This window comes from Anolis carolinensis, unplaced genomic scaffold, assembly GCF_035594765.1.
Source record: "Anolis carolinensis isolate JA03-04 unplaced genomic scaffold, rAnoCar3.1.pri scaffold_13, whole genome shotgun sequence".
Taxonomy (NCBI): domain Eukaryota; kingdom Metazoa; phylum Chordata; class Lepidosauria; order Squamata; family Dactyloidae; genus Anolis; species Anolis carolinensis.
Genome location: NW_026943824.1, coordinates 19836084 through 19855602, shown reverse-complemented (window position 1 = coordinate 19855602; position 19519 = coordinate 19836084). Strand labels below are relative to the sequence as shown.

Sequence of the window (19519 nt, the reverse complement as noted above, 5' to 3'; positions counted from 1 at the left end):
AGAGGCAGCTCCCCCTGTGGCCGGAATCGAGCATACCCTCATGAAGCCAGAAGCTGGAAAATGCTACATTGCCTCTGTGTCTGTCTATACATTGTGTTTCTAATGGCACTGAATGTTTGTCATCTGTATGTGTGCATTATAATCTGCCCTGAGTCCCTTTCTGCGTGAGAAGACGTCATAAAAATGCCCAGCAGCGTGCGAAAAGGAATGAGGAAATACTACCACCAAGGACTCGGTGTCACAGGTGGACGGTGAAGCGGGAACTCCCCTTGTGGCCGGAATCGAGCATACCGTCAGGAAGCCAGAAGATGGAATATGTTAAATTGCCTCTACTGTCTGTCTATATATGTCGTATGTCTAATAATGACACTGAATGTTTGCCATGTCTATGTGCATTGTGATCTGCCCTGAGTTCCTCTCGGGGTGAGAAAGAAGGGCGGAATATAAATACTGTAAATAAATAATAAATAAACAAATATCCAGCCCGAGTCACAAAGATTCACAAAGAGTTCAAAGGACACTGGGCCCAGGACATAACCCTTTTGCATAGCCAAGTCCTCTTCATTTTATAAATGTTGTGATAATAATAATAATAATAATAATAATAATAATAATTATTATTATTATTATTATTATTATTATTATTATTTTTATACCCCGCCCCATCTCTCTGAAGGGACTCGGGGCGGCTGACATGGGGCCAAGCCCGGACATCAACAGTATAAAAACAGAACAATAAAACAGATCAATCAACAATAAAAACAAGTCATAAAAATCATATAGAAAAAAAATATAATGATAAAATCTTGGATCGGATCCAAAGAAACTGGGCCGAAAATGCAAGTTATGTCGGTATGTCGGTGATGATGAAATACGTACACAAAACGTACACAAAACAGTAGGCCCATGTGCTTTCAATGTCTCACCTGCAAAAACCCTCATCCTTCACGAACTCCCTTCTCTTTGAACGTTTCTAATTTAACCTGAGCCCGGAAGGAACGGTGGCCGTATCAGTATCTCCTTCCCAGGGATTGCACAGAGAAGGGATCGGATTGAAAACCCAATGGAAGAAGCAAGAGTTTGAAAACGAACCTAGTCCGGCGCATGCCCAGCGCATGGAGCAGGAGGCACCAATCCTGGGAAATACTCACTTATCTTTCATCTTGTTGACGTAAGACTCCAAGGCCTGTAAATCTTCAGAAAGCATCCGCGGGACCTCAAATTTGTGTGTGTCTGACTTTTCGTAGCTGCCAGCAAACAAAGCTCGGTTAGAAAGACAAGCCAAAGTCGGATTTTGTGTATAATAAATTTCACATTTGTATGGTAAAAATTTTTCACTTGACGTTAAGTCCAGTCGTGTCCGACTCATCTCCATTTCTAAGCCAAAGAGCCAGCGTTATCCATAGACACCTCCAAGGTCATCTGGCCACTGGCATGACTGCATGGACCGCCATTACCTTCCCACCAGAGCGGTACCTATTGATCTACTCACATTTGCGTGCTTTCAAACTGCTAGGTTGGCAGAAGCTGGGGCTAACCGCGGGAGCTCACCCTGCTCCCCAGTTTCGAATCAAGTACAGCAAGTTCAGCAGCTCAGCGGTTTAACCCACTTCGCCAGTGGGGGCCTCATATGTACATATGTACAAATTATATGTAAAGTAGAGTCTCACTTATCCAACATGAACTGGGCGACAGAATGTTGGATAAGTGAATATGTTGGATAACAGGGAGAGATTAAGGAGAAGCCTATTAAACACTAAATTAGGTTACGATTTTATAAATTAAGCACCATAACATCATGTTATACAACAAATTTGACAGAAAAAGTAGTTCAATATGCAGTAATGCTATGTAGTAATTACTGTATTTACAAATTAAGCACCAAAACATCATGTTTAACAACAAATTTGGCAGAAAAAGTAGTTCAATAGGCAGTAATGCTATGTAGTAATTACTGTATTTACAAATTAAGCACCAAAACATCATGTTTAACAACAAATTTGACAGAAAAAGTAGTTCAATATGCAGTAATGCTATGTAGTAATTACTGTATTTACAAATTAAGCACCAAAACATCATGTTTAACAACAAATTTGGCAGAAAAAGTAGTTCAATAGGCAGTAATGCTATGTAGTAATTACTGTATTTACAAATTTAACACCAAAATATCATGATGTTTTGAAAACATTGACTACAAAAATGTGTTGGATAATCCGGAACGTTAGATAAGCGAGTGTTGGCTAAGTGAGACTCTACTGTACAATATAACTGTATTCTCAATTCGCTTCTGACATGATAAATAAATAAAAGCATGACTTCTAAACTAGAGTATTCATTCAAAAAGCTGCTATTAGACGCAATGGTAGATATTTTCCCCTCCGGGAAACACAGCACTCTTTCACACACAGCCATGCCGTTAGGTTTGGATTAAAATGTTAACACTTACTAGGTTCTTTTTATTTCGTGTCAAAAGCATTGCACATCAAACAAGTCCAAAAGTGATAAAATAAAGCAATTACAAACAGTTAAGATAGTTTTAGACCAAAAGTGGGGAAACAGGGACCGCATTGTCCGTGGCTTTAAACTTACTAGGTGAGTGCCAGGCCGAGGTCAGCGGTGGCTTCCAAGTGCTTGGCGTAATTGTAGTAGGTGGTGCGCAGGTGGACGCGGTCATGCGCCTCGGCCACTTCCATGGCTTTCGGCCACTGGTTGGAGGCCTGGTAGAACTTGTTCAGGAGGTCAAAGCGCTTGCACTGCTTGTACAGTCGCTCCGCGTCTTCCTGGAAGAGAATAATAATAATAATAATAATAATAATAATAATAATAATAATAATAATAATAATAATAAAATTTATTTCCCTCATTTCTATCCTGCCCTTCTCACCCGAAGGGACTGAGGGCGACTCACAATCTGGCAAATAATAATAATACAATAATAACGATAATTAATTATTAATACATGTATTATTTTACTCTATTATTACATGTATTATTTTCCTGTATTTATTATTGTTATTACATATATTATTTTATACTATTATTATTAAAAGGATACATAAGCACATTTACATGGAAGAAGATGAGAATAAAGATTTGATCAGAGTTGGACAGTCTTATCTTAAATTTGAGCTTGATATAAACATTCAAAAACATTTAACCTACTGATGCCTCAATTAATGTAATTTTATTGGCATCTATTTTTATTTCTGAAATTTCCCACCCTCGGCTTATACTGGAGTCAATGTTTTCCCAGTTTTTTTGTGGTAAGATTAGGTGCCTCGGCTTATATTCGGGTCAGCTTATACTTGAGTATATATGGTAATAATAATAATAATAATAATAATAATAATAATAATAATAATAATAATAACAACTTTATTTTTGTACTTCGCCTCCATCTCCCCGAAGGGACTCCAGACGGCTAACATGGGGCCAAGCCCAGGTAATTATAATAAATAAAACAAAACACATACATGACACATGTCATGAGCAGGTAAAAATGCATTATACAGTAACGTTATACAGTAATATGCATTTAATGTTTCAAACTCCTGCAAGTTAACATCATGATTAGACATAAAAGCCATTGAGAAAAGCGAACGGGGACAGCACGCGATGACAAAATAAAAAAGTGGGTTATTTTGTCTTTGGGTTCAAGAGCAGGAACTGCGCATTTTGGGACTGCCAAACAACAAGGCCTAGGAAGAACCACGGGAGCCGGCACAGCCCAGAATAGAAGCATTGTGAGCGAGACAGGATGTTTAAATCAAAATAAGGAAAGTACTAAGGCAACCGGACCCCCAGGTCGTTCCGTGGGGGAGGCGGCATCCTCTTGCAGTTGTATCGGTCGAGTAGGAAATTTAGGTACCGCTTCATGCGGGGAGGCTAATTTAACTAATTTACGACACCATAAAACCTTCCAGCAGTGTGCGGAAGAATGAGGAAGTACTCCATCAAGGACTCGGTGTCACAAGTGGAGGGTGAAGCGGCAGCTCCCTCTGTGGCTAGAATTGAGCAGACCCTCACGAAGCCAGAAGCTGGAAAAATGTCAAATTCCCTCTGTGTCTGTGTATGTATGTCATATGTCTAACATATATATGTGCATTGTGATCCGCACTGAGTCCCCGTCGGGGTGAGAAAGAAGGGCGGAATACAAATGCTGTAAATAAATAAATAATGCTCAATTGCCTCTATGTCTGTCTATGTATGTCATACGTATAATAATGGCACTGAATGTTTGCAATGTATATGTGCATTGTGAGAAAGGCGGAATTTAAATACTGTAAATAAATAATGCTAAATTGCCTCTATGTCTGTCTATATATGTTTGTATGTCTAATAATGGCATTAAATGTGCATTGTGATCCAGAGTGAGGAGGGCGGAATATAAATACTGTAAATAAATAAATAATGCTCAATTGCCTCTACGTCTGTCTATATATGTCATATGTCTAATAATGGCACTGAATGTTTGCAATGTATATGTGCATTGTGAGAAAGGCGGAATTTAAATACTGTAAATAAATAATGCTAAATTGCCTCTACGTCTGTCTATATATGTCGTATGTCTAATAATGGCATTGAATGTGCATTGTGATCCGGAGTGAGGAGGGCGGAATATAAATACTGTAAATAAATAAATAATGCTAAATTGCCTCTACGTCTGTCTATATATGTCGTATGTCTAATAATGGCATTGAATGTTTGCCATGTATATGTGCCCTGTGATCCGGGGTGAGAAGGGCAGAATATAAATACTGTAAATAATTAAATAATGCTCAATTGCCTCTACGTCTGTCTATATATATCGTATGTCTAATAATGGCATTGAATGTTTGCCATGTATATGTGCCCTGTGATCCGGGGTGAGAAGGGCAGAATATAAATACTGTAAATAATTAAATAATGCTCAATTGCCTCTACGTCTGTCTATATATGTCGTATGTCTAATAATGGCACTGAATGTTTGCCATGTATATGTGCATTGTGAGAAGGGCGGAATATAAATACTGTAAATGAATAAATAATGCTACATTGCCTCTGCGTCTGTCTATATATATCATATGTCTAATAATGCTTGCCATGTATATGTGCGTTGTGATCCGGGGTGAAAAGGGCGGAATATAAATACTGTAAATAAAATAATTAAATGATAAAGGACAGCAATAAAGCCAACTCAACAAAGGTGCCACTTTCCCTTTTCACCCGCCTGCCTCCAAGGCCCAGGTCAAGAAAAACCACAAACAAAGGTAGATGCCCAGACCACGGGAGAGAAAGGAGAGAAGGGTGATCTCAGGTGATCTCTACTGACCAGCATGCCCAGCTGGATGGCCAGCATGGCCACCCGGGCCTCCTGCTCCGGCTCTTGCTCCGCCTCCCGCAGGGCCTTGGCTCCCTGCGCATGTCCCATGTTCCCCAGGCAGACGCGGGCCACATCCAGCCGCTGGGTCTTCACACACATGCGGGCCATGTTCTCCCAAACCGCCTCGCTGCGGAAACAGAAACAACACAATGAGGAGTCTCTTGCTTCAGTGCTTACAAAAGGAAAGCAAATAAACATATACACAACTATAATTGGAATACTATTAGGAAATTTAACATTTGTGTAATGAAGTACGACTTTTGGTTTACAGGTGTTATGTTTAATTGTGTGTTTATGTTTTAAAAGGGTAAGTATTACAGTTACTGCATCTCAGCACTCAGAGGCTGGTTGCCATGGAGAAGTAGGCGGAGCCAACTGCCGTTTAGTTGAAGAAGTGCAGAGCTTAAAAAAAAAGAAAGTCAGTCTGTGCTCTGATGAGGCACAGGGAAGATTGATTCCAGGTTGATGGGATCAAGGAGACTCAATTGCTCATTTTGAGTCAGTCTTAAATAAGTTTAGTGACTTATTTAATGCAGTCTGTGTCCTGGAAAGGCACAGAGAATCTGTGATAGTATATCACAGGGGTGACTGTGGTTTAAAGTCACTGGATAGTCCAAGTTTCAGACTTTGGGAACCAATCCCAGCTGGACTCACAGAGATTCATTGAAGTAACAGTTAGAAAGGAGCAGATGAATAGGTTTTAACTACTTTAAGTAAAAGAAGTGATACTTTAGAGAGTTTGATTCATCTCATTCTAGTATTGTAACTGTTAATAAGAATACCTCTAAGTGAGAAACAACATTGTAACCACTGAGCTCTGTGCCTGAATAAACTTGTTATTGTTCTTCCAACATCTAAGCCTCTGTCGCATATATTCTAAACCAAGTTACGCTACCCTGCGTCTTTGGTGGTTGCATCTTTACACTCGGGAGCAGGAATCTGATTATGAGCAGGAGAGAAAGAGAATTCGGGACATACTTACAGCACCTACAGATGAGGAGTTGTTTGAGGGATTATCTGGGGATGATGGGTCAATGAGTGAAGGAGAAGAAGGAGACACCATGGACTGGACTAAAGTAAAAGAAGTGCAAGCTATTTGTGAGGCACCTATTGATCTACCCACACTCTGGGGGTTGGTGCTCATTTCCACTTCTAAGCCCAAGAGCCGGCGTTGTCCGTGGACACCTCCAAAGTCATGTGGCCATAGACATGACTGCATGGAGCAGCGTTGCCTTCCTGCCAGAGCAGTACCTATTGATCTACTCACACTCTGGGAGTAGGTGCTCATCTCCCTTTCTAAGCCCAAGAGCCGGCGTTGTCCGTAGACACCACCAAAGTCATGTGGCCATAGACATGACTGCATGGAGCGGCGTTACCTTCCCACCAGAGCAGTACCTATTGATCTACTCACACTCTGGGGGTTGGTGCTCATCTCCATTTCTAAGCCAAAGAGCCGGCGTTGTCCGTAGACGCCTCCAAAGTCATGTGGCCATAGACATGAATGCATGGAGTGGTGTTACCTTCCCGCCGGAGCAGTACCTATTGATCTACTCACATTTGCTTGTTTCTGAACTGCTAGATTGGCAGAAGCTGGGGCTAACAGCGGGAGCTCACCCCGCTCCTCAGATCTGAACCGCCAACCTTTCAGTCAGCAAGTTCCGCAGCTCAGTGGGGCTCCTTTTCACCTATAATATTTCTTACATATTCCGTCACTGAATCGCTAACATTTTCTCCTGGGAACCGGACGAATACAAAACTGGAATTTGTGTGTTTTTGTATTTGATATTATTGTATGTTGGTTTTATATCTGTAAGCCGCCCCGAGTCCCTCTGGGGAGATGGTGGCGGGGTACAAAAATAAAATTATTATTATTATTATTATTATTATTATTATTATTATTGAGGAGGAGTGTTGGGGGTGGAGAGAGAGAGAGGGAGAGGGAGAGAGGGATGGACCAGGGCCGCAGAAGTCTTTGTCCGTCTTTTCCTTTCAGGAAACACATCCTGTTCCTCTCCAAGTGCTGTGGCAGGGGCTCTGTGAGTCGCAGCCCGGCTACGCCCTGAGGGCTCACCAAAAACATCCACAAAAACAACGGCTTCCTCTCTCTCTCTCCATTGAGAGACAGGAGGGGAAAGCTTCCTTGCGGCCGAGGTCCAGCTTTCCTGTGTCTGGGCTCGTGGCTCCGATATCTGCAGAAGGACAGCGGAGAAGACCTCCTTGGCCTGGCCAGCCTTCCGAGACCCCTTGGAGATCACGGCACTCTTTTTGCCTTGGCGGTGGGATGTTGTGAAGCTGGAGAGCGGCACGGATTGGGAGCTTCTGCCGCTCGACTCTTCTATGTGGGCACCGGTCTCTTGCCACGGCTGTGCTCCGGAGGGATGAAGTGCCCACCGACGTTACTGGACAACACTATTGTCTAAAACGGCAGATCAAGGCTCGGAAAAAAATGCAACCTTTTCAGCTTGCCACCAGCTCGGCTCTGCTCCAAGTGCAGGAAGGTGGATAAAGCACGGCATCGTGGAAGTCTCGACCCGATTCTTATATGGGTTACGTTTCTTTGTGTGATCAGACATACCTTGGAATCTGACTTTGAGAATGAATGGCGATGTTCTCTAGCCTCCCATAACAGCATCTTGTGCTTGCTCTCCACCTAAATGCACTACGCTTGACCGGGACTCTTCCGCCTCCCGCCACGAGTGCGACGGTCAGATATGACTGTCCAGAAACTGGTCGCCACCGCTGTGTTGGTCGCTCTGGTCTCGCTGGTCCTCAACAATGCCGCGGCTTTCACCCCCAACTGGGTCTACCAGGCCCTGGAGGACGGGCGCAAGCGCAGCGTGGGGCTGTGGAAGATGTGCTGGATGCCGGAGAAGGGGAAAGACGGGGCCGCCGGCACAAGCGCCCGGCACGGGACGGGGCCGGAGCAGGAGTGCGAGCCTCTCGGCTGGGGCACAGAGCCCGCCGGGTTCCAGGAGTCCCGGAGCACCGTCAAACGTAAGTCCTCCTTCCCACCCTCAAGACTGACCCACTGAGAGGTTGGCATAATAATAATAATAATAATAATAATAATAATAATAATAATAATAAGAAGAAGAAGAAGAAGAAGAAGAAGAAGACTCTGGCAGAAACCAGTGCAGGTGGTCCCGGTGGTGATGGGCACATTGGGTGCCGTGCCAAAAGATCTCAGCCGGCATTTGGAAACAATAGACATTGACAAAATCACCATCTGCCAACTGCAAAAGGCCACCCTGCTGGGATCTGCACACATCATCCGAAAATACATCACACAGTCCTAGACACTTGGGAAGTGTTCGACTTGTGGTTTTGTGATACGAAATCCAGCATATCTAACTTGTTTGCTGTGTCATAATAATAATAATAATAATAATAATAATAATAATAATAATAATACATCACACAGCCCTAGACACTTGGGAAGTGTTCGACTTGTGATTTTGTGATACGAAATCCAGCATGTCTATCTTGTTTGCTGTGACATAATAAAATAATAATAATAATAATAATAATAATAATAATAATAATAATAATAAAACTTTATTTATATACCTCCCTATCTCCCGGATGGGACTCACGGCGGTTTCCAATCATATCTATATATATAAAAGAGTGATGGCATCAGGGCAGCGGACAAAACAACAAAACTACAGGCCCTCCAACCTCGAAATTTGACAACACAACCCATCATCCACGCCTCTAGGTTGATACAACAAAAAGAAAAGAAAAATAATGTCCTAATTACAGGGAGAGGAATAATAGTTTTTTATCCAATTGCTGCCAGTTTGAAGGCTAAGCTCCACCCACTTGGTCTCCTAGCAACCTACTCATCCCAGGGGAAAGGCACAGTTAGGCCTCACTTAGGCCTCTTCCACAGATTATCAGATTTTAACTGGATTATATGGCAGTGTAGACTCAAGGTCCTTCCACACAGCTATATAACCCATTTAGGATCTTATATTATCTGCTTTGAACTGGATTATCTTGAGTCCATATTGCAGTATAATCCACTTCAGTGTGCATACTAAACATAAAGACAACCATACAACAGACATTTAATACCACCACTACCTCAACAATTTCTCACCAACACCACCAGACAACGGCACAGCAACGTGTGGCCGGGCACAGCTAGTTTAAATATAAATCCAATGTTAAGACACAGCATTACTGTATTTACAAATTAAGTACAGTAGAGTCTCACTTATCCAACACTCGCTTATCCAACGTTCTGGATTATCCAACGCATTGTTGTAGTCAATGTTTTCAATGCATCGTGATATTTTGGTGCTAAATTCATAAATACAGTAATTACTACATAGCATTACTGCGTATTGAACTACTTTTTCTGTCAAATTTGTTGTATAACATGATGTTTTGGTGCTTCATTTGTAAAATCATAACCTAATTTGATGTTTAATAGGCTTTTCCTTAATCCCTCCTGATTATCCAACATATTCGCTTATCCAACATACTGCCGGCCTTGTTTATGTTGGATAAGTGAGACTTTACTGTACCACAATATCATCATATATTGAAAACATTGACTCCAAAAATGCGTTGGATAATCCAGAACGTTGGATAAGCGAGTGTTGGATAAGTGAGACTCTACTGTATTAGGAAGAAGTTCGTTCAATGGCATTTCTTTAGTACATGTATTGTCAAAGTACATTTTTTTTTGGTAAGTGAAGCTGTTCTATTTTGTATTGGGATAATCAATTTGTAGCCACTAGATTGAAAACGGGTGCTTTTCAGGAATTGCAATAAATAAATAATTCAGGAATAAATAAATAAACATTTTATGCCATATATAAGCCGCCTTGAGCCCTCTTCGGGGTAGAGAAAGGCAAGGTAGAAATCAGGTAAATAAATACATAAATACATGCTTCTTGCAATGACAACTAACGGCTTTGACTTCTCAACGGACATCATGCGCTTTCACGTTTCGTTGTTCCAGTGCAGTTCGACATGATGCGGGCCTGCAACATGATTGCCACGGTCGCTTTGACCGCCGGTCAGCTCCTCTTCGTCATGGGACTGGTCGAACTGCCCATCATCCCTCAGGATACGCAATGGTGGGAAGAAGCCACTGCCGCCGTCTTTCAGCTGGCCAGTAAGTAGAATATTTTTTTTGCAGGTTTCGAAGTGTTTCTCTCTTTAAGAGTTTTGCAAAACTTTCATGTGAAACCAAAGCAACAAGTCTATCGTTCTGGACTTGGTAAAAGATCCTGATCTTCTTTTGGGATCAAGGTAATTTTTCTTCTTGCCATGCCTCTGGTATATGCTTTCTTTTTCTTTTAGTATCTCATTCAAAACTTTGTGGCGGGATGGAGCAATTTCATCTGCCAGTGCTTTATAATAGATTGCAGTGAAGCCATCTGGTCCTGGCGCCTTATCTGATTTCAAACGCTTCATCGCCGTTGTCACTTTGTGCATTGTAATTTTTTTTCAATGCTTTTTATTAAACACAAATTTTCCAATAAGATAAAAGAAAAAGGGGAAAAGAAAAAAAAGAAAAAGAATAAAAAAAACAACAAACCCTAGACAGGCAAATGATAATACACATGGCGCTTCTGGAAGTCTTTGCAGTGGCCTTGTCCCTTCTTCTGCAAGTCCTGGTTTGTGCCACGCTTCACCTCTTCTTTTAAATCAAGAATATACAATACAGCTCTTCTTTATATCACTACAGTATATACCTTCCCCATTCCGGCACATTCTGTACTGGGTTTTATGAATTAGTCTCCTGTTTTAATATTGTATGCTTCATGTCGATTTTATCGATTGTTTTACTGATAATTGAGGTTTTATTGGTATAATTGTTTTATTGTTGTATCATTGATATTTGATTGTTGTATCGGGCAAGGCCCCGTGTAAGCCGCCCCGAGTCCCTTCGGGGAGATGGGGCGGGGTATAAAAATAAAGTTGTTGTTGTTGTTATTATTATTATTATTATTATTATTATTATTACAGTAGAGTTCCAGTTGTCTATAGAAACTATTTCCCAATGAATAAAGTCCTGAAAATCATATGTAAACAATGTGTCTATAGAAAACCTTGACTCACTTTAAGGCAGTGATTCCCAACCTGTGGTCCGTGGACAAACAAGTGGTCTGCAAGAACGAAAATATAGTCCACAGACTCACCGTTACTACACCATTGCCTCAAAACCACGTGGCAATGAGAGTGACTGGTCTCGTGAAACCCTCTTATAGTGCCGAGGCCACAGGGATGTCGGGATGGGAGAGGCTGACTACCCATGAAAGATTACTACCACCACCACCTCAGCTCTAGATGATGAAATATGGTTTTCTACGGGTGAGCAGATGGCGACTACTGGGTGGTATATGTTCTGTATGAAAAACTAGAGCTGATTTGGTCTATCCAATTCAGTTTTCTGAATCAGCACGCCAAATAACCAAACCAAATATAAATAATAATAATGATGTATTTTCGGATGATGCTGCAGATCCCAGCAGGGTGGCCTTTTGCAGCTGGCAGATCATAATTTTGTCAATGTCTATTGTTTCCAAATGCCGGCTGAGATCTTTTGGCACGGCACCCAGTGTGCCCATCACCACCGGGACCACCTGCACTGGTTTCTGCCAGAGTCTTTGAAGTTCAGTCTTGAGGTCCTGAGAGCGGCTGAGTTTTTCCTGTTGTTTTTCTTCAATGCGACTGTCACCTGGGATGGCGACATCAATGATCCAAACTTTTTTCTTTTCCACAACTGTGATGTCTGGCGTGTTGTGTTCCAGAACTTTGTCAGTCTGGATTCGGAAGTCCCACAGTCTCTTTGCGTGCTCATTTTCCAATACTTTTGCAGGTCTGTGATCCCACCAGTTCTTTGCTGCTGGGAGGTGGGACTTGAGGCATAAGTTCCAATGAATCATTTGGGCCACAGAGTTGTGCCTCTGTTTGTAGTCTGTCTGTGGCGATTTTCTTACAGCAGCTGAGGATATGATCCATGGTTTCGTCGATTTCCTTGCACAGTCTGCACTTTGGGTCATCAGCTGATTTTTCGATCTTGGCCTGAATGGCCTTTGTCCTGATGTCTTGCTCCTGGGCTGCAAGGATCAGGCCTTCTGTCTCCTTCTTCAGGGTCCCATTCGTGAGCCATAGCCAGGTCTTCTCCTTGTCAGCTTTTCCTTCAATTTTGTCAAGGAACTTTCCATGCAAGGTTTTGTTGTATCAGCTGTCAGCGCTAGTTTGTAGTGCGGTTTTCTTGTACTGGTTTTCTCTCTGCTGTTAATAAGTTGTTGTTGTTGTTGTTGTTATTATTATTTATTTATTTATTTTTATATCCCGCCTCCCGCCCAGGTAACCACAATAACACAAAGTAAAATACATACATAACGTAAATAATCAACAAACAGAAATTAAAACCAGATAAAAACACATTTAGAAGTAAGAAGGATTAAAACGAGAGTGAACTGGGCCAAAGTGCGAGGAGTTGACCAAAAACCGATTCGTAACCCTTTTGGTGCTAATGTTGGAGAGTGGGCCCTGGTCTGACAACCTCCACCTTCTGATCCCAGACTCATTCCTCTTGAAAAACAGCTTGAAGCTCCCTTCCTATTGCTCTATTCTATCCTCAGGCCGAGCAAAACCACGCTCTCCTATTTTTCATCAGGAGGAAATGCATTCTGGCCCCGTTGAGAACTTGTTGTTTCATTGACAAACAGTCCAGAGGACAGCCGTGTGCCTTTCTCCTATCACCCGGCTAATTTTAGACGAGAGTCCTTTTGTTGTGCTTCAGTCTGCTTTAAACAGAGCCGGAGAGAGAGAGAGACTGAAGGGCGCCAGGATATCCTGACACAGGAGAAGGAAATGCCTGCCGTTACCTGTTATGCAAGGCGGACCTTGAAATGTTCAGCCGCGGGAGGGGAGAGGAGGGTTGCAAGGACTGTGGCAAGACTAACGCAACCGACTGAAGCCCATCCTGGGATCTGGACCCTTGAACTGATTGAGCGACGAGGATCATCTACCATCTTGTACGAGAGTTGAATGGAAAGTAATGCTCCCACCTTCATTACTTGGGTTTGTTTGGGAATGTTTTAATAAACCAAACGCAGAAATAATCCTTAGAATGTGCTCTTTAATGACCACGATCCACTTTCCCACATCATCACCAGACAATTGGATACATTTCTGCCAACGATGAACAAGTTTTCTGAAGCCGCCGCGGAAGAAGTCGACACTCTGTTTCTGCAACCGGCGTCTCACAGGACCCATCGTGCACAGATCTTCCAAGAGCCAAGCCAAGCAATCATGTGACCCACACGTTCTTGTGAAAAGCCGATTATGCTTGAAATTTATCAATTAGTGATACGACAATCGTCCTGAATCAATCTGTCCACCTTTTGCTTGTGAAACTCGGTGTTTGCTGTCACAGGACATCCAACTCTTTGTTGGTCACGCAAGTCAGATGTTCCCACCTCAACCTCTTTAAACTCACTCACCCAACGACGCACAGGACTCACATCAACACAATCCCCATAAATAGCTTGCGTTCTCTGATGAATCTCCTTTGGGATGACATCAAGAATTCAATGACAGCGAAAGCTTTATGTAAAGTAAAGAATCATTGACCAAGCCAATATAAAGGGCAACACCCTGTTGTTAGGGTTACTCCTTATCACTACAGAAAAAGAGACGGATTCAACTTTATTTTTGGATCAATCTCTTGTGTCTATACAGAATGGGAAACGCAAAGGTGAAGATGGAAGTCATTTTTATTATTTTTATTTTTTTTATTCTTTTTATAACTTTTTCACTCATATACTTCTTTCTCTCTCTCTTTTCTCCTTTTTTTCCTTCACTTTCTGTCAAAAAAAATCATTGTTCTCAATCTTTCGTTGTTATTTACTTATTTTATATACCGATAAAAATTTATTTAAAAAAAAGAATTCAATGACTGCACGTTGCTTAAGTCGCATTGACCGACCGTCTGCGGAGGGTCCCATACTTCGCCCTTTAACAACACAACCGTTCAATGCTAAAGTTTCACCATCTGCGCAGGGTTCCATACTTGGGACTTTAACAACACAACTGTTCAATGCTAAGGCTTCCCACCAAATGGATCTAACTGTAGAGAAGAGTCTCCTGAACAAGCCAGGACCTGTCGCAGACCAGGACTGCCATCTGTTGAGGAGTTACGAAGGTGGAGGCATTACTTTTCATTCAACCCTCGGAGTTATATCGTTGACATCAGGAAATTGTCAGTGGTATAAAACATTTTTGGGATGACTATTCTAACTTTAAAGCAATCTGACCATCATCCCAAGGGAGAGATGCAGCCTTTTAGAGAGTCCTGAGCATCATTAGGTGTCAGACACATATCAACCTTGAGAGAGGGAAAAAAATAAACCTAACCCAATGAAATGATAGGAAGCAGAGAGGAAGGAAAAGAAGAGGAAGGAGAACGGCTCTGGCAGCTGCATGAGAACGACGCAGCCCGGCCTCTGACAGGAAAGGACTGTTTGCTTTGGAAGAGGATTGTGGAGAGAATGGAAGCAGGCTCCTCCGCAGGGAGATTTGCACTCATGCCTTGGACTCTACTACAAGGTTCAATAGGGAAAGAATGGAAAAAAGATCTGAAAAAGCAGCTCTGGGCCGAGGTTTTGAACCTGTGCAAAAGCCTTTGACAACTCTGGAAGCAGCCCGACTGTATCAACCCCACCAAACCTTTCCTTTTCCTGATTAAGTTTTTAAAATATGGTTCTGTCGGCAATACGGTATTTTCAAGGAGCTCTTTTTCCACGGCTTTTAAAGAAAGCCCAGGCCTGTGCAGTCGATGCCGCACAAACAAAGGATGATGGCTAAGCATGTGCTTAAAGGATTTAGAGATCGAAGCTGGGATCCTGCCAGCACCGTCGCTCAAGCAGGAAGTTCATTATTCCAATCTCAAAAGTTTTGCAAAATAACATTCCCCTCCCAATTTCACTGACACTACTGCCTCCTAAATTCTTCCCGGCAAAACTACCCTGTTTCCCCTAAAATAAGACATCCCCAAAAAATAAGACCTAGTAGAGGTTTTGCTGAATTGCTAAATATAAGGCCTCCCCCGAAAGTAAGACCTAGCAAAGATTTTGTTTGGAAGCATGCCCGGAGCCCACCAAACAAACACCAGATCATGCACGACTGGTAAATGTACATACCAGTTGTATATGGAAATAATGGTAGTAACAAGGAATTCTTGATAGAAGTCACAGTTTGTCTGGTTTGGTTATGTTGGTTTGTGATGACAACTACTGTACAGTATAGAATAAATGTTCATTTTTTTTTTGTTCAACAATAAAAGTGAATTCTTCTTCATGGAAAAATAAGACATCCCCTGAAAATAAGACCTAGCGCATCTTTGGGAGTAAAAAATAATATAAGACACTGTCTTATTTTCGGGGAAACACAGTATTATCTGTTTCCTTCCCTTGCGGAAAAAGTGTCCCCACTCCCCCAATAACGGCTTCTTCTTTCTTTCTTTCCTTTTGTGTAGACACACAAAAAATGAGAAACAACTCCAGACTAATTGTACGAGGGCCGAATGAAAAGTAATGCCTCCACCTTCGTAACTTGGGTTTCGATCAGAATACAGTAGAGTCTCACTTATCCAACATAAACAGGCCAGCAGAACATTGGATAAGCAAATATGTTGGATAATAAGGAGGGATTAAGAAAAAGCCTATTAAACATCAAATTAGGTTATGATTTTACAAATTAAGCACCAAAACATCATGTTATACAACAAATTTGACAGAAAAAGTAGTTCAATATGCAGTAATGCTAAGTAGTAATTACTGTATTTATGAATTTAGCACCAAAATATCACGATATATTGAAAACATTGACTACAAAAATGTGTTGGATAATCCAGAACGTTGGATAAGCGAGTGTTGGATAAGATCACACGTTTTATTGATTAGCCCATCGGCCGTATCAAAACATTAAGTGTTGGATAAGTGAGACTCTACTGTATTTTCATAAATCAAACGCAGAAATAATCCTTGGAATGTGCTCTTTAACGACAGTAGAGTCTCACTTTTCCAACATCCGCTTATCCAATGTTCTGGATTATTCAACGCAGTTTGCCTCCCATCCCAATCCACAGCTGTTTCTCTAGACCAGTGATGGCCAACCGATGACACGCGTGTCAGCACTGACACGCCTAGCCATTTTTGCTGACACGCTGCCGCATGCAGATGGATTGGATGACTATGTCTTTTGTGGCCAAACTTGGTGTGATTTGGTCCAGTGGTTTTGTTGTTTACTCCATGGGAATTATGCACATTACGTTTATATATATATATATACACACACATAATCATTCTATTATTATTCTATTATTATTGTAGTATATTATTATATTACTAGCTGTGGCCAGCCAGGCGTTGCTATGGCGTATGGGAATCCTTTGTTGGCCAGGTTGAATAGCAGTGAATAGCCTTGCAGCCTCAAAGCCTGGCCGCTTTGTACCTTGCGGAATCCTTGGTCGGTCAGTTTGAGTAGCAATTAATAGTCTCGGTGTGGTAGGTATGAATGCTGCAATTAGGCACCTTGATTAGCATGTAATGACCTTGTTGGGAGGTGTTAGCTGGCCTTGATTGTTTCCTTTCTGGAATTTCCAATTTCCCTGCTTTCAGAGTGTTGCTCTTTATTTATTTACCGTCCTGGTTGTAGAGACTATATTGTTCTGTATTATTCTACCACAGTAATCATTTCATATTATATTTATAACCTTATATGATCTGCTTAGAAGTGGATGAGGCCCCTTCTACACCTGTATAAAATCCATACTGAAGTGGATGATATGGCAGTGTGGACTCAAGATAATCCAGTTCAAAGCAGATAATATAAGATTGTAAATGGGTTATATTGCTGTGTGGAAGGGCCTTGAGTCTACACTGCCATATAATCCAGTTCAAATCAGATAATCTGTATTTTATAGGCAGTGGGGAAGAGGCCTAAGTGAGGCCTAACTCTGCCTGTCCCCTGGGCTGAGTGGGTTGCTAGGAGACCAAGTGGGCGGAGCTTAGCCTTCTAATTGGCAGCAATTGGATAAAAACAATTATTCCTCTCCCTCTAATTAGGACTTTATTTTTCTTTTCTTTTTGTTGTATGAACGTAGAGGCATGGATGAGGGGTTGTGCTGACAAGTTTAGTGTTTCTGGGATGTGCAGTTTTGTTGTTTTGTCCTAGGCCAAAATTTCTTTTTTTAAAAAAAAATACAGATTTTTTATTTTTTAAAACACAAAAAATACATACCGTAGACATACAAAACATTTACAATTCCCACCACCAACACAAGGATTGTTTTCTTTTTACATATTCGTTTCTTTGTGAGACAATCTTTATGTCTTTATCTTTATTTATTTATTTATTTACAGTATTTATATTCCGCCCTTCTTTCTCACCCCGAAGGGGACTCAGGGCGGATCACATGACACATATAAGGCAAACATTCAATGCCTTTAACATAGAACAAAGACAAGACAAACATAGGCTCCGAACTGGCCTCGAACTCATGACCTCTTGGTCAGAGTGATTTATTGCAGCTGGCTGCAGCTGGCCGGCTGCTCACCAGCCTGCGCCACATTTCCATCCTATATCCTTTATCCATTTCCATCCTATATACTATATAACGTTTGTATCTTATTTCTTATGGCTTGATCTCCAGATTGATTCATGATATAGTTCTTTACCCTTGTCCATCTTTCTTCCATTTCTCTTGTCCTAGGCCGAAATTTCATTACCCTTTTATATATATAGATAGGAATGTCACTAACCCAGTATGCTATTGCTTTTGTTTTTTAACGAAGGTTTTGTGCTGGTCATTGGGCTGGTGACCTTCTACCGCATCGGGCCCTACACGACGCTGTCCTGGTCCTGCTACCTGAACATTGGGGCCTGCCTGCTGGCCACCCTGGCCGCGGCCATCCTCATCTGGAACATCCTCCACCGGCGGGAGGACTGCATGGCCCCCCGGGGGGTCATCGTCATCAGCCGCACCTTGACCGCTCGCTTCCGGCGAGGCCTGGACAACGACTACGTTGAGTCGCCTTGTTGAGAAGATTTTAAAAACGGATTCTATAAATACGCCACTTAATTTAAATCCTGAAATAACTATGACATTCACATGTCTACTCAAGAAGCCCAACGTTATTATTGGAATGGGCGACATCTATATATATAAAAGGGTAATAGCGTTTCGGCCTAGGACAAAACAACAAAACTACACATCCCAGAAACACTACACTTGGCAGCACAACCCCTCATCCATGCCTCTACGTTCATACAACAAAAAGCTCCAGCTACTCCAGAAAACGGCCAGGCTTTGAGACTGCAAGGCTATTCCCTGCTATTCCACCTGGCCAACAAAGGATTCCCATAAGCCACAGCAACACGTGGCCAGGCAAAGCTAGTCTAGCTATAATATGCCCCTGGTGTAGTGTAAAATACTAACCACTCACTAAACCACCCTGATGGAATGCCAGTCAAAAGATAGATGATTCAAGCTGTGACGTTTTGTGTGAAAATGGGGGGGAGAAAGGCCATTCAACAGTCCAAGAGCCCGACCTTCTATGAAAAGTAAAGCAGCCTGTATCCCACAACACGCAAACAAGCGCAAGGGTTCAGCTCAAAAGTTATCTCTTTTCACAACCAACAACTGAACAGTCCGAAAGACAAAAACAACAATTTAACCCGAGTCACTATTTGCATTTACTCGAATCAATTTGCAATGTTTTTGTAACATTTCATGGGATGCCCTGAATTTGAGTGCATAAAAAAATATTTCTGTATCAAAGTTGGGCAAGTCTATCAATCACTGGCACAATTTATCAGGCATGGTTGGTGAAAGTATTATTTTTAAGAAATGAAAGTGTATAACGTAAAACGTGCCTTCTGTGATGTTTCAGAACGTTTTATTCTGTTGGCAAAGAGGGACTTCCTAAAGATCAGTTAGAGTCATTCAAAGCAGAAATGTTTTGTTCCCCTTTAATAATAATAATAATAATAATAATAATAATAATAATAATAATAATACTTTATTTTTCTATCCCGCCACCAAGCCCAAAGCAATACAAATATAACAGTTAAAACCAACAGATAAATAAAACGATATCAACATAATATTCAGATATAATAAGC

General features: G+C 41.6%; 2 protein-coding genes across 7 annotated transcripts in view; one reads left to right on the top strand and one right to left on the bottom strand.

Moving 5' to 3' along the window:
* Window positions 1–19519, bottom strand: part of ift140 (intraflagellar transport 140) — a 77739-nt gene that overhangs the window by 21134 nt on the left and 37086 nt on the right. For all 6 annotated transcript variants that reach the window (XM_062964493.1, XM_062964494.1, XM_062964492.1 and 3 more), the window contains 3 exons: window positions 5312–5489; window positions 2590–2780; window positions 1152–1247 (listed from right to left, as the gene is read on the bottom strand). In XM_062964493.1, coding sequence (XP_062820563.1) covers window positions 1152–1247; window positions 2590–2780; window positions 5312–5489 — 465 coding nt within the window. The remainder of the gene's footprint in view (window positions 1–1151; window positions 1248–2589; window positions 2781–5311; window positions 5490–19519) is intronic.
* tmem204 (transmembrane protein 204) lies at window positions 7452–19175 on the top strand. Its single transcript, XM_003228449.4, has 3 exons — window positions 7452–8356; window positions 10335–10490; window positions 18190–19175. Exons 1-3 carry the CDS (start codon window positions 8074–8076, stop codon window positions 18435–18437), a joined length of 687 nt encoding a protein of 228 aa, XP_003228497.1. The 5' UTR covers window positions 7452–8073; the 3' UTR covers window positions 18438–19175.

What these genes read in the sequence shown, in the direction of transcription:
- tmem204 (XM_003228449.4), top strand. Translation starts at nt 8,074, where the DNA reads ATGACTGTCCAGAAACTGGTCGCCACCGCTGTGTTGGTCGCTCTGGTC. An exon ending in GTCCCGGAGCACCGTCAAAC is followed by an intron (nt 8,357 to 10,334) that starts GTAAGTCCTCCT and finishes TCGTTGTTCCAG; the next exon opens with TGCAGTTCGACATGATGCGG. An exon ending in CGCCGTCTTTCAGCTGGCCA is followed by an intron (nt 10,491 to 18,189) that starts GTAAGTAGAATA and finishes TTTTTAACGAAG; the next exon opens with GTTTTGTGCTGGTCATTGGG.